This window comes from Vanellus vanellus (genome assembly GCF_965231255.1).
Source record: "Vanellus vanellus genome assembly, chromosome: 11".
Taxonomy (NCBI): domain Eukaryota; kingdom Metazoa; phylum Chordata; class Aves; order Charadriiformes; family Charadriidae; genus Vanellus; species Vanellus vanellus.
Window position 1 is genome coordinate 15243649 of NC_138916.1, and position 17675 is coordinate 15261323.

Here is a 17675-nt window from a genome sequence, read left to right on the forward strand (position 1 = left end):
TGAGACCAGTAGCTGACATCACCAGCTGAGGGCAGGAAAAACCCTGACAGCTTGAGGGTAGAAACAGGAAGCTGGCCTTACAGGACTTTACTACTAGCAAAGATACTTAGGAAAGGTGAAAGGGGAACAATGGATTGAGTAAAGTAAAATTTTAAAACTGTGTTTTCTACCTGTCTCTATTCAAAGCAATGCATTCTTTTCTAATACAATACCTTTCATTTTCAGAATTACAAAAATCTTACACCAGGGGCTGGAAGAACCCTGGAGGCAGCACTGGTGGCTGGCTGTGGGGAGAAGATGCACGTACTAGATCTGTTCTTGGCCACACTTTGTCAGTGTTGGTGAGGAGCAGCATTGCTAAAATCCACTTAGTACCACAGTGTTAGCCAGGTGCAGGGCAGCCCAGTTTTGTCTCTGAAGCTCCCCGTAGACTCCTGAGGAACGATGTTCCTTCCCCAAAAGAAAAGGTAGCGCTTTTGCCGCCAGCACTCATAGAGCTGCTAAGATGGTTCGGTGGGCCCAAGCCAGCAAACGGTAAAAGCCAGAACTAATTGGATCGTGTGGAGGATCTCGCTTGTTTGTTCAGCAGACTTCAGTATGAATGGTAAATATGCCTTAAGTGCTTTTTTTTTCTAAATCAAAGTCTACCAGTGCAAATCAATTCATAGGTCTGTGGGTTGACAAATAGACACTCTTCCTTTCTCCTCTCCGTACCAAAACCAGTGGTTTCCACAACGTCATGATACAAGCTGCTCTGACCAAGTGGCAATAAATAAAGAGGATTAAGCACTTTACTTGCCATTTTTTTAAAATGCTTCAGATGAGCATTTTTAACTGCACTTGAACATTTTTCGGTCTCTTGTGGTGAGAGGTTTTAACGGGTAAATAGTCTTTTCTGTAGCTTAGTCTTGACTTGACAGGCTGTAAGGACATAGCTTTTTTTCTAAGGCTGTTTTTGCCTCACCGCGCTATCTTGGGAAATCAGCTCCTGATCTTGTGTGCAGTGATGTGTCCAGCTTTAGAAAATATTTGTGGTGCTGGTTACTGCAGGAATGTCAGATTACATGTAATTACAAAAGGAAACTAATTGCTGAATTAGGAATTGAAATGCAGGTTGTGATTTTAGTGCTGTAACCTGATTATTTAACAAGGTTAATATGCTCTGCTTTCTGTCCCTGTATTTGTTTTACATTTAGTATAGGCTGTGGACTTGCACACAAAGTCTCCTACTGTAAATCTCACACTATGGAATAGATTTTTCAAAGAAATGTTTTTAATCTTGTCTCCTTTGTGTAAAAAGATGTAAAAACTTGTATGAGTGTGATTAAATAAATATTTTTCTGCTACATCTTGCTGTTTTTCCTGAATCGTGCTTTAAAATGGTCCCTCGTGCTCCTGCTTTGCCATCAAGGAAACACAAGAGCCATTCGGACGTCCAGCATCGCACTGAATTCAAGGCAACAAGGCAGGTGTTTTGATGAGCGCTCTCATTCTTCCAACATCTTTGTGCTTGGTTGGTCCTTATTCCCAATTTAGATTGCTGCTTCCTGTACTTACAAAGAGTAACAAATTCACTGAGAAGAAATTCGGGCCCTGATCTTAGAGTCTCATATGTATTTATCTAAATTTACTGAAGTTGTTAGGCATGAAGTTCAGTATCTCGGCAAGTCTTTGCAGAGTTACGATTAATTTAATTAGCAAAAGGTTCAAGGAGCAGAGCTGAGGTCACTACTAGTTATTCCTGCAAGTAAGCCTTTTGCAGACAATGGGGCTTTTTATTAGCTCTTTATTATACATTTAATTTTTTTTTTATTGCTCTAAGCAATAAAGATGGTAGGTGAGGCTCTTACTTGGAATAACTTAAGGATCCCTTTTCTGAGTGCTCAACAAGTTCTACCCAGAAGGAATTAAGAGCCCTTAACATTCAGCCTTCTGCCCAGCAAAATTGGAGATGGAAATGTCTTGGCAAAGATCATCTTGTAAGATATTGGAGGACTCCCCAGTGAGACACGCTGCCTGTCACGCAGCGTGTTTTGACTTCTTTTGATCCTGGCAGATGCCAGGAAATGCAGAGGCATGCAAAAACTGAAAAACTTTGGAAGCAAAGTGAGAATACCACCTCTGGAAAAAAACGAAATCAAACCTGTCTCAGTGGTTCTATGTCAGTTCCTAAATTGATAAAATTAAATAGCTGTTTCAGGTGAGGACACCTTCAGCAGATGGCACTGAAGTGATTAAAGCATTGTGTTCCGTGGCTGTAGCTAGTCTGCTCTGTTGATAAAGTTAGGAAGCTGACCGAAAAGCGTGATCTGTCTTTTACAGGAAAGAGCTTTAACTGTGCTAAAGAGTTCAAGCCTGCTTTTCTGTACGGAAATCATTCATGGTTTTCCCATATTGGTGGTGTGGTATGGACAAGTGGTTGAAAAATCTTAGAATCTCTTATATGCACCAGGCCTTTCCTTAGACTTTGTTAAGCCTAAGCCAATAATGCAGATTAAGTTAAATACAAGAAATTCTACAAAAAATAAAGAAATACTCAGAGTTTCAGGTAGGTACCAGTTTAAAAATGTACAAAAAAGATTCCCTCCCATTTTTCACCTATTTTGGTTGCTACCCAATTTGTAGAAATTTTGTTTTGAAGGTTGGTTGGTTTTTGGAAAAGACAACTCCATTGGAAGGGGGTTGGAAGTGGAGGGGGGCAGATGGCTCATCAAGAATGTTCTTTCCAGGTTTAGCAGTTGACTTGTGAGGAAAAGCCGAAGCAAGTCCTACGGCTGGATTCAGTTAATACCTTCTGCTGTCAATCCTACTTCCCTTTCAATTGCTGTTTCTGTGATACTGTGTTAAGTGCATGGAAAATAGCTTCTGAACTCCTGCAGTTTATGGTTTAGTGAAACTAAGTATCCAAAGAAGGGTGCAGCAAATTCCCCACTACGGCAAGGTGGGCAGCCAAGGACAATAACCTGGCTTTCAACTGGCGAGTCACTACTTCCATCCTCATGTTGCATCTCTCCCTTTAGCGAAATAGGTCAGGGAAGACCAAATAGGTGCACAAGACCATCTTGCCGTAGTTAGATGTCCTGCTGCTGGTAGAATTCCATACAGTGCTTAGAGAGCACTGCCAAAATGCTGATTAGCAGCATTTGAAGCACAGATTTATCTCCAAGTTATTTAGCATTTCCAGAATAAACATTTGGATTCAGAACTTTTAATTCCCAAATACTCTCACGGGTACTTTCCCTCACAAAACTAACACAAAGACATTTCAAGGAATGTGCGTGGTTAGAGGTAGGAGTTGGTTCTAAATGGCCTTGTTACTCTCCTGCTGTAGTCCTGTGAGACCTCTGGCCAGGGGAAGGTTAGCAAAAGCTCGGCTGTAGTACCCTCCGCTTCCTGCCTTGCACTTGCAATACCACGAGACGCTCCTTTTCCCCCCGCCCCGCGTTTGCCTGCTGAGTTGAGATGGCTCTGTCAATTGCTAGTAGATTGTTACCCTGGACAGGTTCTGGCTGTTCTGTGGTTTGAATAGAAAATCTGGGTTTTCCCAGGGCATGTGGTCGTTTTGACACACAAAGTTGCATCCCATTCCTCTGCCCTTTACACATTCTCTAAGGCTTTTCCTGTGCTGTAGTGTTTAGGCTTGTAGACACATTTCTTTCCTCCTGGGATGGTAAGGCAGGGAGCAAGGATTGTAGAGTAGGACTGAAAACTTTGCACAGAATGTACTTCTGATATTTGTTAAGTTAATGGCTTAAAATGGGAGAGTACTATAGCTGTCACATTTTATTACAACCAGTCTATTATTTAGTTATTATTTTATAATTCTACACTTTGGAACATCTGGTTTTGAATGTTGAAATAAGAATCGTGCACATTTTGTGCATTTTTTTATTTTATCCCAGGCAGCTTGCTCTGTAACTGTGTACTTTTCATACGCGCTTTCTGAGTGTCTGGCTGTGCTAGCCAAATGGCCGCAAGGAATAAAATCCTTTTTTGTTTGTAACATTGGCAGTAGTCTAATTCCTCTTCTTACAAAGTTTCAGATGACTTGATGGTAACAGAGCTTGGATTCTTCCTCTTGATGATAGCTGTGATGGGCCCATCAGGTAATGCCTTGATGATGTTCCATGCTTCAAAACGAGTGAGTCCTTGCATGGCAGTTGTGTGCACTTGTAATAGCTCGTCACCAGGCTGAACAGGGCTGCTTTGTTCTAATGCAGTCCCTGGGGAAAGAAAATGAATTTCCTTTAATTCTTCGTGAGGAGGAGTCTTCAATGGATCTTTCACTTATTAAGGATCACCAGCATGTTTGGTATAAACCACCTGGTCTCGGCAGAGAACAAATTACCGACACTGCACAGGATAATGCTGTGTTTACAAAAAAATACCATTTTTATGGGCATAAATCGGTAGTCAGTTATGAACTGCACAAGTTTGTATCGGCTAAGAACCCACCATGTATGCATTTAAGTGTGTTTACCTTTAAATATCCTGTTGATGATGATGGGTTTATCTCCATGAATAGAGCCCTTCCCTCCTTCCAGACTGAATCCTAAACCAGCAGGTGTTTTTTCTAGAGTTACAGTGCAGATTGTATCTTCGGTTGCTGGGAACAAATGGAGAGTTAGCAGATGGGCACCACATAGTCTGAAAAGCTAAAAACATCTGTTGCAAAAAATGAACTTCTGTTTTGGTTGCAAAGGCACCATAAACTGCCAAATGAAAGAGAAAACTAACTTTTAATTCCTCTTTTTGTCATTGTAAGGCCCTCTGGGAAGCCAGGGAGAGAAAGTTGTGTTTGAATTTACGGCAGAGTGGAAATAAAAAAATGAAAGCTGGCAACATTTACTAGAATTAGAAGAATCCATTCAATGAAGAAAATTTAAGGTAAACATATTTGACAATGTTATGAAATCATTATCAACTACAAAGCTGCTAATGTTTTTTTTGCAGTATGTAAATAAAGCTACAGATCTCCAGATTATGCTTTAGAAAAAAATAAACCTCCACAAATATTTTAGGACTGTGAAAGGTTCTGCAAACACCAACCTTGCTATGTTTCAGATTTAGCCACCTGCTCTGTCAAACAATAGCACATTGTTCAAACCGAAATTCTCTTTCACAAAGTCTTGTAAAGTAGAATCTAATAATATTAGAATAAAGAATCACTGTTCACCGAGTTGTCATTATACCTTCAATTAGATGTGTTACTACAATAATAATCTTTTTATGCCTACAGAAACTCATACAGAGGATCACACTTTTTTTTTTTTTTCCCCCAGAGGGTTCCTTTATTTTAGAAAATAAAAAATTCTTTCCCTTTCCAACAAAGTTATTCCAAATGTCTGCTCTAGGAATGTGTTGTTAACCGTGCTGTCTTTAATCATGGTTCTCAGATTTACACAGCCAATGCTGAGCTGCTTTATGAACACCCAGGATTTCAGGTGATGAGTAAACACTTAGCAGGTGAGGCTACAAGGTAATGCCACTGAACTTACCAGATTCTTGTGAGGCATCGCTTGCTACTGAAGATGTACTAGAATTGATTGAAACATTGAGATTTTTGTCTCCATCTTTAGCTTTTCTGGTGACAACAACAGCTTGTCTGGGTTGTCGAGCCTGTCTCATGATTGCTGAGGCATCGTTGTGAGTTGCACCTTTAAGAGACTTTCCGTTAATGGATAATACTTCATCTCCTTTCTGAATAGTTCCTTCCTGCGATGCTAGTCCGTTGGGAAACACTTTGTGAACCTATTGAAGAACCCAGTCACCACATGCGCACACAAGGAAAGAGGGAAAAAAAAGGACAAATCACTAGGTCACTCAGTTAATACTTTTTACTATGTGCATTTTCCATTCTTTGCCAGGAACAAGTTGCTTCTACTACATTTCAGGACTGAAGGCTGAATAAATTCACACAGAGAATTTCTCCTGGGCACAGCCACCCTCAAGCAGGTAGGAAATCTGTCTAGCCCTGGTATCAGATGGCCGAGGCCTTGCTGCCGCCCATGGTATGTACCTTGCCTATGCTACTTCCTTACTCTCTTGCTGCTCTGCTGGTGGGAGGAAGAAGGTATGAAGCTAGTCTTTAACTTCCAGACCCCTTACGTGCCTATGCGCTCACTTCATTCCTCCTGACCAGCCTGCATGGTCTTCTACAAGCATGTGATTAAGGTGTTGGTTGCTTCCTGCCGAGGGCTGTGTGTTGTTCTGCCTTGGCTCTCAGAGCTCTTGGGGAGTATGATGCCCAAGGAAACAGGACACCACTGCCAGTCACCTGGAGAGGGCAGCTCTGTGCAGAAAGATCCAAATTTCACCCATTAAGACCATGATTCTTCTGACCCTATCGGTACAGCTGCCTAATTTGATTATGCTAAAAGCCAACCTCTGTAGTAGGAAACCATATATATTTTTAGATAGAGTAGTTGGGTTTGGAGTATTTTTTTAAGAAAGTGCTACTTACTGTTATCACTTTGTTTTCTAGATCAATGCCCCCTGCCAGGCTGAACCCAAGCCCAGTATCTTCTTCTTTATGCAAAATTGTGACATGAATATCATCAAATTCCTAGGTGGAGAAAGAAATAATATCAAGAACTTCCCAGCAGGTATGTCAAGATGATTGGAAAACCAGCATGTTTTCTTTTCGTCCGTTGTGCATTTTATAATAAGACTTAGTGGCAAAAGCATAATACTGAGACATGTTTAGTTATTTGTTTTTGATCAAGTTTACCTATCGGTTACCTATTTTAAAAATGCTCTTCTGTTTCTAAAATTGTTCTGGTTTGGTAAACATGTTATCAGTTGGATCTGGACCATAAAGTAAATTATATTAAAGAGTATAGATATAATGTACTGTAGAAACAGAAAATATTGCTGAATCATGTTAGAGGACCTTTTGATTGAAAAAGTGGAAAAAGAATTTGGCATACAGCTCACCCAGATATAAATGTCACAGCTTAAAAATTGCTTCTCAGTCTTATTTTTATTTTTTAAAAATGTTCTAATAACGGATAGACTAAGCTGTCTCTGACTGCGTTATCCCAAAGATGAGTTTGTGTAGGGTAACAACCCCTGTTTAACCTAGTTTCCTAAGCAAACATGGCTTTCTTGACCACAATTTCACAATTACGTTCAGTATGTGAGCAATCGTAGTTGCATCTTTTGATATGGTGTCTTGTTTCCTTCCACCATCGAATCCACTGGCCAGCTGCAACCAGGCAGAGGGTACATGCTGCTCAGAGATTGTCCTGAAAGTTCTGTGAAAACAGTTGACTTGCTATGAGAAGCTAATGTCCTACTGAGGGCAACATTGCAACATAGCTTTTGCTGCTAATCAGACCGAAAATATCAGCGTGGGAAGTTGACAAGAAACACAAGTTGATACAAAACTTGGCTTTCATAAATTCTGCTTGTCAAACTGTTTTTTGTTTACAACAAACTTTACTAAGTTTGCTGTAGTCAGTAAGAATTTGTTTCTGACATGAGAATATGTCTACCTAGAATTCTGATAGGCAGACGTGAATTCACTGCCCAAGTTTCATGCAGTACAGACACAAACCAGGACTAATCTGGGATACATGCCACTGCAGTTAGCTAAGAGGAAAAAACTATATTAGCTTAGGTTTATTGGTGCATTAATGCAATTATGCTGCTTTTGCACAGCTTGGAGTGTCTTAACAGCAAGCACGTATCTGCCAGCAGAAGCTGAACTGTTTTCAATGCAGAGCTCTGGATGTTATCAGGATTTTCTTGGAGTGTGAGCAGTCTTTAAAAGTCTTTACAGTTCTGGAATGCGCATATTTAACTTTGATGCTGACTTACTCTGGGGTTTATCGTAATTCTAGATGAATCCAGTACAACTAAAGGTTGCTCAGTATCCCAAAAATGAGGCATTGTGCATCTCAGATGGGCAACCCAAATAAAAAGGCAGGCCTCCAAAATATCAATGCCTACTTCTGCATACAATGACCTTACCCATTAGTTAATTGGGTATTACTCTTGCTTAGTTATCTTTGAAGACTTTCCAGATTTTTGATCAAAAGAGCTAAGCGTTACTACTGGTACATGTTGAGATGACTGTTTTATTTGTTATAATATCAAGTTGCAAAGATTAACCAGGTGCATCCACTGCACAGCTTTCTGAAAATCATGCACAAAAAGAAAAAGCAGATTTACCTTTAAGGTTGCTTCATCTAGCGATTTGACTTCCTCTATGAGCTTTGCTAACTCTTCAGGGGAAAGCAGAGAGATGACAGACTGCCCTGACACACCGGATGCTTGAGGTGAGCCATGTTCTTGTTTCTCTTCCTCTTTCTCATTGTCTGCTAGGCTCACAGTATATTCTCTCAATTCGGAGAGGCTGTCCCATTGTGGCAGGAATAAAAAAGAAACGTTGAGTTATGAAAGAACATACCCATAAAAGCATAGTACAGATGATTTTGGAGCAGCCATCTTTTGATCTTGTCAGCATTTAATTGAGGTGATAGCTCCTATAATAAGTATTATAAATACATAGAAAGTAAATTAAACCTGTTAGCCTAACAGAAGTAAGACCCGTTGCATAAAAGAATAGGAATAATCTCTTGGCCCCAGGCAAAAACAGACTTAAATCTCCTTTATCACAGAGATGCTAGAAGCTTTCCTCCTTAAGTAGGAGGGAGCTTGAAATACACATGCGCTTATATATTACAAATTTAAAACAAGTGTAAGTTATGCAAGTTATTTAACCTTTGTGCTCTAAAAAAGTTCTTAACTTAGTCTGTGCTTTACTATTGTGTACTACTACCATAGAATGTTAATCTGTCAGTGGATCAGCATACATGCTCACCAATGCTGATCTGAAAATCTGATTTTTAAATATGGTGTCTTACTTCAGCGAAAACCCAGTGTCCAGGTGATGATTCTCACTTGCAGGTGAGAGAGAAGTCCTGTCCTCCTCCACAGAAGACTGGGACAACGTGTCCAAAGTTTCCCATGCACTGTTTCCAGAAGAGACTGGAGACTGAGGAAGGCAAAGCAAAGATTTCATTAAAGCGGATGACACCTGGCTACTGATGGAATAGATTTTGCTACACTTTTCATCATACGGCTTCATCATCTCACAAGTCTGGGTAGCACTAAGTGGGAAGCTTCGTGATCTTAGGCTGTGTGCTTTTGCTACCGATACAAGATGGGAAGTTGCAACAGCTTCTGTAGTTAAGAGACCCGAGGAATTTTCAGTGTTGGCATTGTTGCTTTTCTCTGAGCTAGACGCAAGGACCTCCCTGGGAGTGGAAGATCTATCTAGGCTCTTTGTACCCATGATCACAGGTGACTTTGACTGTTGTTGGCTAGTTTCACAACATTGGAGAAAGGCTTCGTTTAAATAGACTGGAGCCACTTCTGACCCTGTTGCAGTGGGAGAGTGTTCTTTCTGGACTGATGGTTTCAGGCTGAACCTTCGGTGTATTTTTTCAGGTGACTGTGGAGCACTCAAGGATTCAAATGAGCTTATTCTTTGTTTTATTGATGATCCCCTAGGAGAGACACGGGTTAAGCTGGATTGCAGTTCAAGGTCAGAAGGACTTTGATCTGCCTGTGTTTTTAGATCTGAATTTGCTTTCTTCAGTCCTTTCAGACTTTGGCGAAACCAGGCTGGCTTAGGTGCAACAGGAGGACCCTTTTTCACACTGTCATTTTCATCTGATTTTAGCGCTTTTGAACCAACTATTTCCGATTCTGATTTCTTCAGAACTGTCTCTGAGCTGCTTCGATTTTGATTCTCTTTGTTTGTGTTGATGCCAGGTTGCAAATCTAAGTGGACGTTGTCTTCAGTCATGGTAGGATTAAATAAGCTTTTTATGCAGTCGGAAATTTTAACCCAAGGGTCTTCTGTCGTTGTATCAAGGCTATAATCTACCCGTGCTTGTCTTTTAAGTATAGGTCTTTGTATTGAAGAAAGTGGATTCCCTGTATTAGAGAGACATTGATTAGAAACAAGCATCCTTTGACTTCCCCTTCTCCATCCCCTATCTATGTATTGCTATTAATTCCTTAAATTTGAATTTCATTCAAGCCTCCAACAGGTATCTTTTTAAGTTTCTAAAAAGGTTAAACTTTTTTAAAATTCAGAACTCTTGATCTACAAGTTCTGATTCTTGACACCCAAATTAACTGAAAACCAAGGATCTTCTGTACTTATACACAAGATCCCTTTTCTAAAGGGCCTACAACTTCTAAAAGTAATCTGAAATTCTGGGGTGCTGAACTCATGATATAGGCTATAACAGTTAAAATAGAAGGCTAAAATTGCAATGTTGTTTGCAGCCTAGTGAAAAAAATGGTGTTACAGTAAATTCTTTTCAAAAAATTATTTATCTTTCCTACCTTTATAAGTATATCCTGCTCTAAAAAGACTCTCCCATGAAGATATATGATTAATATTTATGCTTCCATAAATTTGTGCAGGTATTTCCAATTGTGTTTTTCTGGTACGTAAAAACTTAATTCTAATGTAAGAATATTTTTACATCACAGACTGATCAGGCATTTTAGTGATAGACGTGGTAGAGCTGAATGGCAGCAAACTTTATTTTGTGCAGTTGCGCAGTATCTGTTTCAGTGTAAATAAAAATGTATTTTCTTAAGGCACCATTATTTTCTTTAATGATCTGAGCATGAAGTTACAGAATTATGTAACAGTTTAGGTTGTAAGAGACCTCTTGAGATTGCCTAGTTGCCTTAACGGTAAGTCTCCTTAATTCTATCTAGCGCAACAAGATACTTAACTTATTATCAGTGGTTCGTACCATTGCAACACTTCAGCTTTGAAACTATGTGTAAAAATGTCTTTTAAAAATGCTAAAACTAACCTTTAATACCAAATTTTTAAAATAAATAAGCAATTTCATCTGAAGAAATAGTATATAGTAGTAGTATTTATAGTAGTCTAACTGTCCATTAACACTTTTTTACAATAAATCATCCATTATGCTGCTTTTGATATAGTTTCCCCTTTATTTCAAAGATTAATCGGCAGTTTGAAATTTCATCTGCTCGCCCCAAACTATACAGATATGGTTTGAAGTCTACATTTAAAGAGAAAAGAGCTTGATACCCATTTCGGAATCCAAACTAAATGCTAGGTTCAGCTGCAAAAAGAGAGTTCACGGAATTAAACATACCTTTATCTTTCCCTTCTTGTTCTCTGCCTGCTGGAACAGCAGTTATGTGTTCAGTATCGTACGCTGTAGGAGAAGTGGTAAAGACGCTGTGGGTTACATCAGTTTGTCTCTCGAGCATTGATTCTCCCACTTCCTGGTGAACAAACAGGAAACAGAAGTGTGTCAGAATGTAATTATATAAAGCACACTATATATGAATCTGAAAAAAACCCACATATTTTCATTTGTTTTTAATCTGAATAGAAATACTGAATAGAAATCAAGCTTTTACTTCTGCTTGGGATATAATCCTCATAGGACTTATCTTATTCTATATTTCAAGAGTGTTGGCGTGGTATTTTGTGGTTACACTTGTAAACAAACTGTGAAAAAATGCAATTAGCATCCCAAAAATTTAATAATAAACTAGAAGACTGCCTACTATAATTTTCACTTTTTGTAATAATTAGCAATTCAGTAGACTTTTGCAAACCAGTCAAGCAAATTTCCTCTAGCTTCATATTAAACTCTCTTTTCTGTTGAAGCCTTTTGTCCTGAAGCACAAGGTAGACGCGCTAAAGCATTACTGCAGTTTCAGATCTCTCCCTTTCTTTTTTTTGGCTGGAAAAGTAGGATGAGAGGATTAGTTTGAGGTTGCAGTAAGTGCCACTCTCAACATCATTAACATATGCTCTGGAATCACTTGATTCCTTTGTAACCAATAACAGCAGGTTACCATCTGCTCTGCTGTGATGCTGGAGGTGCTCTCTGCTATGTAGTTGAGCTTCAGGATTACTAATAGGAAGCAAAACCAAACAGGAACAGAGTGAAGGTCTAGAAACAAATGACGTTGTCTTGAAAAAATCAGTAATAGAACAATTTCTTAGCTTTTCTGGAATGGGATGGTGTTTGTTATGCAACTTTTGTATTCTAGGAAAACTTTTCTCCATCCCCTGCTTATCAGGGTCCTTCTTGAAAGTTGCACTTGTGTTCTGTTGCTGTTAGACACGAACTTCAGAGATCCAGTAAGTGAGGCAGCCAATTGGGATGCACTATGAACATGCAGTTTGATCTTATGCTTTACTCATGGTAATTGTACCTGCCTTCTTACAGATGCAGTGTAAAGCATAGTTGAAAATATCAATTAAGCATTCTTGCTTATGAAAAAGCAATCCTACAGCCTGCAGAACCCCCGTAAAAAATGTGGTATGCAAGTCTCAAACTGACTAATACAAAATGTTTGGGAAATAAAGGTTAAAAAAAAATACTAAAAAGCAGTAATAAAACCTTCTTTTAATGATCTGAAATACATTCTGGCAAGAAACCTTCTCTCCTGGGGACTTAAAGGAGTTATTGTCCTGAGATGTACAGACTGTATCACTAGAGGAAGTTATCTTCATTAACACAGCTTGACTTTTCATAGACTTTGCTGATCTTAACATTCAGGTTTTTTTCTCCTTGTCACTTAAAATAACTGTGTACTGAAGAATAGCGAGTTGCATGCAGTGATAAGTTCAGTAAATACTTATTTCTATTAATTTTACTTCTGAAAGGTGATTTTCTAGTAGCTGTTGATGAATATGTTTCTACTGCTGTCTTAGGGGATGGTAAAAGAGTGACCTTAGATGAGGTGCTTAACTGAAATTTTTTTTGGATAGTAACATTATGCACGGACTTCAGTCTGAGCTGTATCATTTTATTTTGATCTCTGCATGTTGGGAATGGGGGGGTGGGGGGGTGGGGGGTGGGGGTGTTTGCATTGCACTGAGATCTGCTCATTTCTGCTGGTGTATTACTAAACCCGGGGAAAGAGGTTTCATTTTTAAACAAACCACGACTGTTTCAACATGCAGATCTCACAATCCCTCACTCTCACGCAAATGTGAAACACTGTCTTTCTGTTTTATCTTAGATAAGAGAGGGAACTGAAATTTAGTAACATTCAAACTCGGTTTTCAAATACTGTAGCTCATCAACAAATATGTAAGTGCCTCGCAATTTAAAGGAGTTTATTTAGTACCTCCTGGTCTCAAGAAATGTATATGAGCCCGAGACTACTTGCTGTACATAATGTTTGCTCTTTCTTCCAATAGAAATCCACTACTGAAACAGAAATCGTTTCACAACTTCTCTACTTCATAAGTAATTTGACTCTAAGTGTTGAGGTTAGCATCAACCATACCAAGCTGATACCAAAGGCTGTGCAGAATTCGGTCCCAGCCCAGAGCACATCGCTGTTCCTGTTGCACTGGAACTAGAATGTGTCCGATACCACCAGTGGTGCCCGTTCACGAGGAATGACAGTAAGGGACTCAAATTCATTCTTGCTGCTGCTCTCACTGAGACTTTAATTCGTTTTCCTTGATATGGAAGAAAATTTTCTTCAGACATATCTCTCCCTTCTGACCTTAGTTTGAATATCACATTTTGCCTTAAACTGGCTTCACTAAGATACATACATTGTTTTCCAAACAGAAGAGCTTCATCCCTTTCTCCCGGTCCTCACATATTTATGCACACTTTCTCTTTCTTGCCTGCCTTTCCTCCTGCCCTCATACAAAGTTGCTTAGCCACCCTTCTTCCCCTGCCTCACAAATATGCAAATAGAAGAAAAAATTTGCCTTACCTGAACACTTGCAGCAGGTGACACAGCCACTTCCGATACAAGCTTTTCTTTTCTTTCTGTGTTACACCGGTCGTTACATGTGCAGTCCTGCTTAAAATATTTTCTCGGTGGAGGTTTTGGCTTTGACGATTTAGGTTTTCTAACGAGGATCTCTGATGATTTCTTCGTGTTTTGCAAGGGTCGCCCTCCCTCAGTACAAGCAGGAGGGGAATTTCTCTCGGAGTTGTTCCCAGACAATGAGTGCAGCAGGCCAGGTTGTCTGGTAACGGGCACATCAACGCTATGTACTCTTGCTTTCAGGTCAGTCAGTTGGTATGCAGCACCATTACTAAGCGAGGACCTAGGGTTGTAGCTGCTGTCACTGCTGGAGCGGGTCATTAGCTTCTGTGTCCTGTGGTGGCAATGAGCAGCATTCCTTTCAATATGTTTTTCACATGGGTGTCTTCCATGCCAGCTCGTTTCTAGTTTTTTAACACCTGTATCAGGAACACATTAAAAATGTCTACTCAGATACATGCAGAGTGCTCGCTTCAAAGATTCAGCTGATGAAATTTGTGACTAAATCATCGGTTGATGCAAAGGTATGATTTATGCATTAAAGGCTTGTAGATAGAAGAGTCAACAGTTACATTCTTGGAGAGCAAAATGACATTTTCTGTCTGTATATATATCTCAGAAATAGAGTTTACTGGTGATGATTCTGTTACCTTTGGTCCTTTAGAAGAAATGAGGACACTAAAAGGAGTATCGCTGCAATATGTAACTGTGGGAGGATGTCATAGCTGAACTGTGGAAACGACTGCACATGCCTTTCCTCACAAGGGGATTATCAGGCTGTTTGCCCCCAGGACATCACCTGCATTGTGCAGTTCCTTGCTATCATAAGTCCTGTCACCTACTGACAGTTGTTTGAAAAGGTTTAAGCAGTGGTTATGGACTGGAAAGGATGAGCAAGAGCAGCGAGAGGAAGTTTGCACGAAAATTTTTGCTGGAGATCAGACAGATATGACCTTTTCTCATCGCTCTGGAAGTGTATCTTAGGAGGCATGTTAGGAGCGCTGTCCTGTGAGCTTTCCGCCTCTTCCTTCCTCCTCTGGGTTACTTCACTGTTACTAAGGATTCTCACATAGCATGTAGTCATCCTAAATATCTTTCAAGTCCAAATTATCACCTCTTAACGAATGCACTTATTCCCTTACCTTCAGTACTCCATTGGTGTCTGTCCTTTCCAAATCTGTTGTTTTCCACAGCTTGTGCAACAGCTTCTTTTAGCTGTTGCTCGGACACCTAGGGAATATCATGCCATTATACTATCATAAGATTGCAGTGTGGTGAGTAACATCAAAACATTTATTCCTTTCACAAAGACTTCCAAGGCCTGCAAATCCTCTAATGGAAATGAACAGACCTAGTTATATCACAAATCAGTTAATTTTAAAGTTAAGTAAGTGCAAACTATTATATTTTTATATGTTCCAGTATAGGTGAAGTGTATCTATGGATGTGCTGCTTATATTGGTTGTTTAGGTAAAATGGGATCTTTCAAAGATAAATGGTTTTTTGCATATTTCACCAGAAGTGGAGTTCTGGATTTACAAGTATAAAATAATTTAATACTGCATTTTTATAATAATTTATGCAAAAATTAAACTTGATAATCATGTATGCAGGAGTTGGTGTTACGAAGCATTTTGTAGTAAAATCTTGCAAGAATAAAATATTTTACTTTAATATTAAATTACTTATAAATATTTTGTAGGCAAGACCTAAATTTTAATTACTGAAAGATGAGTATGTAAACACTTATTTCATTTTGGGGGGTATGTTCCCCCTTTCAAATGATTTTCTTATTATTGGGAATTCTTTCTTGAATAAAACCATATATTTTGGTTTATTCCTTAAGTGTTATTTCTGTAGTTTCCTTATTCATAGCACAGAAACTCGTGCAAGACTGTCTCTGGTGATCTTCAAATCTTACGTGATTATGTTTAAGACAGTGCATGTCTCAGGTTAGTTTGTGTGCAGTGATGCTTATAAAGAGATCAGCACCTTTGTTATCAACATTTTTGCATCTGTTTTAGATTAGCACTTGCTCCCTCACTTAGTCTTAGTTCTCAATATGTGGTTTATTGAAAGTCAGAAAGAATAGTGTTCTACCTGTGGTTCAGGGTGTCTACTGATAATAATCTGCACTGCACCAGGATCGCAATGGCTTAGCACAGCATAAACTTCATTAAGAGTCATATTTTGTACTGAAGCTTCATTAATTTCAATAATTTCATCTCCACACCTGCAGAGATGTTTAAAAAAAAAAAAAAGACAATGTAAACAAAACAGATTTTCTTTTTCTCCCAACCTTGTTTCACCCATGTGAAAGTATACAGAAAAGCAAATTCATGTGGTTTACCTCTAATTTGATTACAGATTTAACCATTATGTCTCTCTGTTCCTGTTACAGAAAATGGAATGGGAATAAGTTGGACGTCAAGGGTTTTTTTGCTCTAACTGCCTTGTTGCACGCAACCTTTGAGCTTTCTTCAAGTTCAGCTATGCATGCTTTATGTCTGTGATCCTTCTGCTGTATGCAGCTCAGGCACTGCTTCCACCTACATCTTCCTTCCTTTCAAGTTAGCACTTCAGTTTTCATGCCTTTATGGTCTGCTAGTGTTAGTTAAGGTCAGAAAGGATGTTGTCTTTCGGCAACATATGAATAACTTGTTAGTAGAAAAATTCTAGTGACAAACTATTGTAATCCTGCTGACTCCTAGACTGAATCTTTCTAGATGAAATCCAAACTTGGCCCACGTGGAAACTGAGACTGCCCTTCCCTGCTCCACTGCAAATACCCCCACACATTAAGAGGCTGGCCAAAGGCACTGATTCGTATTATGCAAACTTTCAAGTAGTGTAAGACCGCAGTTCTCTCAGCTAAAGTCTTAGGCATGTAGAGAGGAGGGTTACAGAACACCTAAAGATAAATAAAAAAGCCTTCACTGAAAACGCTGTGTTCTGTTCAGTTCTAAATATGTTCAACACTACTAATTTGTCATAAATCTTACAAAGTGTATTTCTACACTCCCACTGAAGCTTATTTCAGCAAATCCGTATTTCTGTTGGGCAAGATGGGATAGAATTTGAGGAGCTTGTGTCAGGGAAAACCAGTGCTCAGACAGGCCAGAATATGCCATATGTTTGGGGTTCTCCAGATATTTTCTCATTTGGAAATCTTCTCCAGGAAGAATGCTATGTGCTTGTCTAAGACCCCCAAAGGTAACTCAGCCTGGACAAGAGGCAATAATTTCACTGGGTTGCTATTTATCTGGAAATCCCGCATATCCTAAATACGCACGCTCAAACCCTCAGAATAGCACATATGCTTTAAATCCAAAACTCCCAGAAAGCAGTAGACTTCCTACCCAAACAGGTCAAAAACAAACCCATAAAACAGAGCAATGAAAAACTTGTGGCATAAGACAGACACTCTTCCCCGTCCTACCTGAGTCTCCCATCCATATGCGCCACTGAGCCTGGAGAGAGGGTGTGAATAAAAATCCCTGAAATACACTGGAAGTAAGGGATGCTACATAACCCAATTCCAAGGCCAACGCCTGGCTCTGAAAGAATTAATAATAATTAAAAAAGACATAAGAAGCAGTCAAAACAAACCGTTGGAGAGAGACCTTTTAAAAAAATGTCTTCAGTTTAAATATTTTTTCCACACAAACCAGAACCAACGTTTTGAGTTCATGAATGTTTCACACTTAATATTAGCTGCTGCTCCTATCACTTTTTTTGTTCCCCTCTTTTTTTTTTCCCCCTCGTGATTAAAGTTAGTGCACACCAATGTTGCCTGTGGGGTTCCAAAATCTGGTTGCAATTTGTTATTGGTGTGTCACAGACAGAATGCA

The 17675-nt window shown here is 39.3% G+C and overlaps 1 protein-coding gene across 1 annotated transcript in view; it reads right to left on the reverse strand.

Annotated features, from left to right (window-relative positions):
- Nucleotides 1-3729: 3729 nt before the first annotated feature.
- The window catches only part of IL16 (interleukin 16), a gene marked incomplete at its 5' end in the record, with an annotated part of 38086 nt that continues 24140 nt past the window's right edge, over nt 3730-17675 (reverse strand). Inside the window, 11 exons of the mRNA XM_082489036.1 lie at nt 3730-4223; nt 4481-4606; nt 5499-5751; nt 6464-6565; nt 8176-8359; nt 8871-9948; nt 11163-11295; nt 13768-14243; nt 14967-15054; nt 15925-16057; nt 17264-17381. Of these exons, the coding sequence (XP_082345162.1) occupies nt 4030-4223; nt 4481-4606; nt 5499-5751; nt 6464-6565; nt 8176-8359; nt 8871-9948; nt 11163-11295; nt 13768-14243; nt 14967-15054; nt 15925-16057; nt 17264-17381 (2885 nt within the window). The 3' untranslated portion in view covers nt 3730-4029. The remainder of the gene's footprint in view (nt 4224-4480; nt 4607-5498; nt 5752-6463; nt 6566-8175; nt 8360-8870; nt 9949-11162; nt 11296-13767; nt 14244-14966; nt 15055-15924; nt 16058-17263; nt 17382-17675) is intronic.